This window comes from Chrysochloris asiatica, unplaced genomic scaffold (assembly GCF_000296735.1).
Source record: "Chrysochloris asiatica unplaced genomic scaffold, ChrAsi1.0 scaffold00109, whole genome shotgun sequence".
NCBI lineage: Eukaryota > Metazoa > Chordata > Mammalia > Afrosoricida > Chrysochloridae > Chrysochloris > Chrysochloris asiatica.
The window spans coordinates 5159265-5167190 of record NW_006408627.1 but is presented as its reverse complement, the minus strand read 5'-3'; the positions used below and the strand labels follow the sequence as shown (position 1 = coordinate 5167190).

Sequence of the window (7926 nt, the reverse complement as noted above, 5' to 3'; positions counted from 1 at the left end):
AACTGAGAAGGAAGAGGACAAGTTGTGAGACAGTAGTAAAACTGTCTTTGGGAAGTATAAATATAAGTTACTAGGCAATGGTAAGATCCACATGAGGTCATAAATATGACGTGAGAAAAGACAACATGATAGTGTTTGTTTTGTGTTTGTGTTAATTTCTTGAGTGCAGACTGGCTGGCTATGTGCAGTTGAGTTGGTTCCAACTCATAGCAACCCTGTAGACAATGTGTAGGATTTCTGAGACTAAATCTTTAGGAAAACAGAAATCCTGATATTTCTCCCATGAAGTACCTGGTGGACTTGAATTGTTAACCTTGCAGTTAGCAGCCTAACACATAAGCCACTATACCACCAGGGCTCCTTGGGTGCAGGTTGTTGTTGTTGTTGTCAAGTGCCATAGAGTCCATTCTGACCCATAGTGATCCTGTATAGGGTTTCCAAGGAGCAGCTGGTGAGCTTGAACCACCGACCTTGCAGTTCAAACAGCTTTGCAGTCTGGCGCATTAACCCACAGGGCCACAACAGGTTAGGAGCATGCATATACTGACTCTAGCCAGATTTGTGTGTTTTATTTTTGTTTTCCTCAAAGTAAAATTGGAGGGAGGTGGAAAGATGCACCTAACAACAACAACAACAAAGGGATTTGAGAATGAAGAAAAGAAAATAATTTTGATAAAGAACAGCTAAATCTGAGCTGAGTAAGGAGGAAAGTGATATGAATTAAAGAGATTGTATATTTTTTTGTTTAGTTACTGATTTAAAAAAAAAAATTCTTTAAAAAAATTTAAGAAATTAGTTTACATAAATTTGAGTCTGAAATTTGTAGGCAGGTCAATAAGTTGGATACTTGGCAGGTGTTGATACTGTAGTCTTAAATCCAAAATGGTTCTGGGAAACCTCAATTTTCTTCTCTTAAGGCCTTACAATTAACAGATTGGTGACACTCACCTACATGGTTAGGGGTAATTTCTTGTGTGGTGCTCGACACCACAGTTGGTTTGAGTGCAATGTCATCGGTTCAAACTCACTATCTACTCCTTGGAAGCCTTCTACACAGTCTCTGTGAGTTGGAATGGACTTAGTGTCACTTAACAACAACAACAAGGTCAAATGATTGTAGATGCTAACCACATGTTTAAAATGCCATTACCCCAACACCTAGATTAATTAGTATTTGATTTTATTTAATAAATAAAATACTATTTATTTATAGCCTACCAAGTTGACATATAAACTTAACCATCATAAACATGATAAACAGGGAAAACTGCTTAAAGTCAACCGTTCAAAGATCTTTTGAATGTGTATGGGAGAGTAGTACCATCACTGCCTGCAAGGATTGGTGGGGTGATGGTACGAAGACAAATAAGCTAGAAATATAAATCATGATTAGAGAGTGAGATGCTTGAAATGGAAATTTTGGTAATGGTGTAGTGATTGGTAATGACTTAGTGTAAGGTATAACCATGGTATTGGGCATGGGCAGCTGATTTGGGACAAGGAGAGAGCAAGATTATCAAAAGTGACAAGATCAAGGAGATAAATGACTATGTTGGCAGATGGAGACTGAGGAGTTATGAGGCGGGAATGGTTTTGTGCTAAAATATTCAATGAATGATAATAATGTGCTTCCAAGGAGATTTTTGCAGAGGCAAGGAAACCAGAGGCTTGGAAGTAGTAGCAAAGCACAAAGCAATACTTAGCTATCTTTCAGACCAATAACTCATTGCTGGAAAAGACAAACAGCTGTGCTTGAGAGAGGTGAAAGAGAAGTGATACTTTCAGGAGTTGGCTGTGTTTCAGGGAAAGGGGCCTAGGGGAGCATGGTGGTGGCTTTAAGATCTAGATGCTATAATAGAAAGCTTTGTGGAATGGAGAAAACATAAGATCTTGACGCAAACACGAGCATACGTTGAGCAATATATGAGAATTTGGGCTGTTTTGCCATTAAGTAATGAGAAATGGCTGCAGCAATGAAGTTAAACATACCAAGCATCATGAAAATGGTGCCAGATTGGGCAATATTTTATTCTGCTAATATGTGAGGTCACCGTGAGTCAGAGCTAACTTGACAAAAACTAACAACAATCAGGGATGAAGATGTGATGTCCTAAACAACTGTGGAGATCTCTTTGATATGGCACATCATCAATTCTAATGAATCAGAAATAAGCAGGTAATATGTATGTTGAAGGAGTCCTGGTGTGGTGCTGTGGGCCAATGGGCTGGACTGAAACTCACTTTGAACTGCAAGGTCGGCTATTCAAGCTCATCAGCTGCTCCTCGGAAACCCTATTCAGGGTCGCTATGGGTCGAAACCGACTCGACAGCACTTAACAACAACAACAACACCATTTTGACGATTATATAATAATGTTTACATCATATACCTTTCTTTTTTTGGGGAAGTAGTCCCCACATAGTTGAGATTTTTGCATTTCACCTCAGCCTACTGTTCTGGAATAGGACTCTGGTATGTGTTTATCTTGAAAGTTCCCTGATAATCCAGGCACAGAAACTGTTATATAAAAGCATTTTGCGCATCTTTTTTTTTCATAACCAGCCATCACTGAGTCAGCGCCAACTCACAGCATGTGAGAGAAGAATTGTGTTCCTTAAAATTTTCATGGCTAATTAAAAAAAAAAAAAAAAAAGTTCATCAGGCTCTTCTTCCAAGGTACCTCTGAGTGGACTGAAGTGCTTTAAGCTCCAACCTTTCAGTTACCAGCTAAGTACATTAACCATTTGGTCCACCCATGGGCTCCAAATAACTAGCTGCCTTTTCCTTCAGTGACCTTTACCTCACGTTTACATACTCTTTGGAGAGCTTTATAAAACAAATGCAAATGCTTTGACCTCTCCAAAATGCAATTACATCACAACACCGGAGATGTTGTTGTTGTTGTTGTTAAGTGCCATCCCATTGGTTCTGACCCATAACAACTTTCTATAGGGTTTCCGAGGAGCAGCTGGTGACCTTGAATGGTTGATCGTGCATAAAATCATCATTTTTCAAAAGCAATACAAGTGATTTCTTATGTAGAGCAAGATTTGATAAGCTTGCACTAAATGGAAATGCTTTTGACTAGAGACTCACTGTTAATGCTTTTATTTACATCTCTACTATGGTGCCCAGTATAAATTGTTTTCTGAAGGTTTGTCCAAGGAATGACGGATTAGACATTTCCTTTTGTCTTTGCCCTTTCCTGTATCTTGAATGATACTAAGTTGGGTGTCGTTCCAGATTTAGTCATGTTGGTCTTCATTTTCTTAGCACAGGTGCAGCAGTGAACAGCAGTGAGAGTCTCCCTCCATCCTCGTCCGTCAACGACATCTCCTCCATGTCCACCGACCAGACCCTGGCATCTGACACTGACAGCAGCCTGGAAGCCTCAGCAGGACCCCTGGGTTGTTGCAGGTGACTAGCCGCCTGCCTGCGAAACCCAGCGTTCTTCAGGAGATGATGTGATGGAATACACACACATGCAGACACACATGCACACACATCAATGTAGACACACAATGACAAGAAAATGGCAAGGGAGAGAATCAAAGCCTAAAATTAAAACAAATCTTCCAGCCTGCTTCTTCTCCAGAGTTCCGTAACACAGCTAAGCTCAAATGTATATTTAACTCCTAGTTGCTCTTGCTTTTGATCGTTTTCCAACAATGCTTACTACAGAAGGCAAATCAAACACAATTAGAGAAGCCTTTTTCATAAGGTGTAAATTGAATGGCTGAAAAACCAGCAACCTGTAACTGCCCTTTCAAATGGCAAGACAAGGTGTGCAATGGCCCCATCCAGCATGTGTGTTTCTCTATCTTGCATCTACCTGCTCCTTTTGGCCTAGTCAGATGGATGTAGATACAGATCTGCATGTGTCTGTATTCATACAGCACTACTAACTTAGAGATGCTACTGTCAGTGTCCTCAGGGCTGCACCAAGACATCATGCACTGGGGTGCCACATGGTCCATTTCATGTGATCTATTACTCTGACATAAACCCATCTGTAATCTATTGCCAGTATATAAGCTGTTTAGTTTGTTAATCGATTAAGCTGTATGTCATATAAGAAAACATGTAAAGGGGGAAACTATGGGGGGAGTGAGCTCTCTCGGACTCTTGAAGATGTAGCTTCCAAATTTGAACTGATTAAATGGCACCTGTATACCAATTTGTAGAAAGAACATATGTGATGCTTATGGAGCGTGGGCGGGGGGAGGGGAGGATCATAGGTTTCAGGTATGAAATAGTTGGTCTTTAGAAGGAAGATGTAACTAAAGCTGAGGGCCTTTGCTCTGACAGTGAGCAGGTAGGAGAAACTAGAGAGTAGCGTTGCAGTGTGGTCTAAGACCTAAAAGAAGTTAACTGCCCAGATATTAGAAGACACCGACATCCATATTTTAGAGTAGACATTGTTTGTCATTTCCAAATTCTGTGTCACAATAGGAGGCTACTGGGAAGGGTGACAGGTGGTGATGTAGGGTTATTGTGTATATATTTGGTTGTAAGAAACCCTCCCTAGAACCAAGAGCTATTGCCTCCTTATGATTTCCTAACAGAAAATGAGCCTTGCTTAGTCTGCTTTCAGATTGTGGGTTGTGTTTTTTTCATGAGTTTGTTGTTTCCCAGGGTCGACCCTACCTAGATTCTATTTTGAGAAGAAATATTATTTTCCTCTTCTGGAATAAGAATGAATAAATTAATCAAGATGCATCCCCGAGAAGCAAGATGATCCTCAGGTTGGCATTTACAAACATCTCCACAGACATTCATATCCCTCAGTGGTTTCCCTGACTCTGTAATATGGCTGATGTCTCATATTTATTCATTTACTTTCATAACTGTGTCCAATCCGAGAAGGGCTGATCACCTGAGTTTTGCAACAGCAGTAATGTATGCGACAGCAATAACTCTGCCAGTAAGTTACTGCTACTAAATAGCTCTAGCAATATGAGTTTGTTTTAAAAGCCATGAAGCATTAATGTCCATGTTTAGCAAAAATCACCTGGATTAATCTCAAATGAAATTACAGTGCTCTCTCGAGCATTTACGGAGGTACTGTGAAACATCTCGGTTATATACAATGCACTACCAGGGTGACTTCACAGCAATAATAGGTCCCAGCTACAGGCTTCCCTTCTTATTCACTTTGGTGAAGTATCCATCACAGTTCTCTGCACTCTGACCATTTCGGTGCTCACCAGTGTGGTGATATTTCACCTGAAGAAGAGAAATGCATGCAATGGATGGTTGATGAGTGTGATGTGACTGACAAGTGGAATCCCATTAAAAAAATATAACAGAGCAAATAAGAATGCTCTGAAAACTGCCTTAAATACCTAAGAGAAACTTTCTCTCTTTTCAAGCAATAGGGTCAATTGAGTACCACAGCCATGCCCCCCTCCCCTGCCATCACCATGCGAATATACTGCCACTTATGGGATGGATTCATTCAAAGAGGTAATTGGTTTAAGCTAGAGAGAAAACCATTAGAATGTATAGTTTGTCCCCAGTTTCTTTATCTTGCTACCAATTCTTGTGGTTAATAATCTAGACAACCTGGTTTTGTAAATGCCTCGTTCTTCACAGGGACTCTGTCACTTTTCTGTCACAGCTCCTGATTTCTGTTGGTTTGCTTGTTTTTTACTTCATTACATTCTTATTCTTTCTTTCCTTGAACCCCTTTTCCTGTATTCTTCTCTTGATGTGTCTTGGGTGGCCTCTACACTTTCTCAGTTTCTGACCACATGGGATTAAGTGGAAGGTGAATTTCATCAGATTCAAGATGATATCAAAAGACAGAAGGAAATCTCCAGTCAGAATCTGAACTATAGCGAACAGTTAGAGCACCTATCCTGTCTGCAGAAGTGGCGACTTCTTTCATTCAGATTAAGACAGGCAAGAATGGACAACTCTCCTTTGCAATTACTATCTTTCCTAACTCTGTTAGTCTGACCCATCTTCTTGTATGGCTCTTGGGAGCAGGATCTCTTTTATGGACAAGAAAGAATAGAAATAAATCACTCAGGTTGAAATGTCATTTTAGAAATAGAACTAAGGGTTTGACCCCTTGATTGCTTGTCGGATTAATTTTACTTGATTTCCAAACAAGACAAGTAATGGAATGACAAAGAGGACCACCACCTCAAAAGGCTCCAGACCCTCCTGATCTGGTTATAGCTTCGGGATATGATTCTGTGATTATGAAGTTCAGAGAATATATTACGTTCTGCACTAAATCTCCCTTTCTGAAGAAAACAACTATTTTCTATGTAATCACCTTTAACTTCCAAAAGACTCTTTGAACAGTAAGTGTCACCTGGTCAGTATTCCTGGGAAAAGTGAAGGTCATGTCTGTGGTTGAGGTTCATTCTGGAAAGTAAACTTGACACTCTATGGAGCCCTAATACTTTATCAATTGCTGTAGGGATACTGGTTTAGCAGTAACCCATAATGCAATGTTTTATAGTGTTTTGTAGAAGAATGGCTGTATGCCCATGTGTAGGAGAAAGTCAATTATGAAAGTTTGGCAAAACCACAACTACTTTAGCTATGCCTTTGCTAGTTATATGTGTTTTGTGAGGCAGTGTTTTCGTTTTTAAGAAAGGATACATTGTTGTTGTTGCTGAGTGTCATCCATTTGGTACTGAGTCTTAGCAAACCTGTATTGAGTTTCTGAGAAGTGGCTGGTGGGTTTGAACTGCCAACCTTGCAGTTAGTAGTCCAGTGTTTATCTAACACTTGGTCCATACCAGGTACCATAAAAGTTTGGGTACTTTTGACCAAATTCATAGTGAAGAGAAGAAAGAGACCTTGGAACCTACCCTTTCTTATAGTTAAAATTTTCTTGTGGAAAATAGAAACAACCTGATAAAAATATTGCATCTTCAAGAATCTGATGGCTGAACTTAGTTGACATGCACTCCACACTTGAACTAGGGACTAATCAATTCCCACCAGTTGCAGTAAGCTCTTTGACTGAGATAGCTTTTCTCAATCTGTTGTCATTATTAGAGAAATGATATCTAAAGGTACTGATAGTATCTGACTGGCCAATTAGAAAACAGGCCTTGATCAATGGAGCAAGAAAGGTAGCCTAAAATATATAAAATCCCTTTATGACTTAAAGGGAAAAACAAAACAATAAGTAGAACAGACATTAAGAAATTTTAAATATCTACCGCAAAATCTAAATTATTCAAAATCCATTCCTATTTCATGCTCTTAAAATAATACAAGTATTGAAAGCATTAAACTCTGTGAAGAATATTGTCAACTGACTTTGAAAACTATGTCTTCTACAGCTCAGAGAAGAGTAAAACTGAGCCCAACTGTATTGGGTCTGAAGAGAAAACCCACTTCCCACACCAATCCTCCACACACATTTTAATTGTTGAGTCCAACATGTTCCACATGTATCATTAAGCCAAGCAGGGAAACTCCTTTCTGTAAAAATAATTTAAAAGTTACAGTGTAAATATTAATATTCATTATTTTTCTGGTGATCAAAATATAAGATTTCATGATTTCTTTTGGAGCTTAGAGAGTCCTTTTGCTGTCTAAAAATGGTTCATATTGACCAGTTTCCTTGGTCAGTCAAGCTGAAGTGGAAGGCGACTGTTTATATATGGATTCCTGTATACCTAACTTTTGATTATGTGGGACGAATGGCCAGTATCTCCTAATGGTAACAAAATCTCCCAACCCTTTACTAGCATTTAAACTGTTCACCTTGCCATGTTCATCTTGTCATGAAACCTAACCTGCCCCTGCCTGTAATTCTGCATGATTGGATTCCAAAGACTCTTACCAATGATAAGAATTGTCATGTGTCAGTATTTATAAAATGGGTTCAAAGATCACACTTGCGCACACATACATTCACACACTTTGCCCTGACAGTTCTAGGCCAACCCTTG

The 7926-nt window shown here is 39.4% G+C and overlaps 1 protein-coding gene across 6 annotated transcripts in view; it reads left to right on the top strand.

Moving 5' to 3' along the window:
* MAPK10 (mitogen-activated protein kinase 10) overlaps positions 1-5518 on the top strand; it is a 513930-nt gene extending 508412 nt beyond the window's left edge. For 2 of the 6 annotated variants that reach the window (XM_006867737.1, XM_006867741.1), the window contains one exon: positions 3280-4178. In XM_006867737.1, coding sequence (XP_006867799.1) covers positions 3280-3422 — 143 coding nt within the window. In that variant the 3' untranslated portion in view covers positions 3423-4178. Of the gene's footprint in view, positions 1-3274 lie in introns of all 6 variants that reach the window. The other 4 variants (XM_006867739.1, XM_006867740.1, XM_006867738.1 and 1 more) reach the window with 4 other exon arrangements.
* The last annotated feature ends 2408 nt before the right edge of the window (positions 5519-7926 follow it).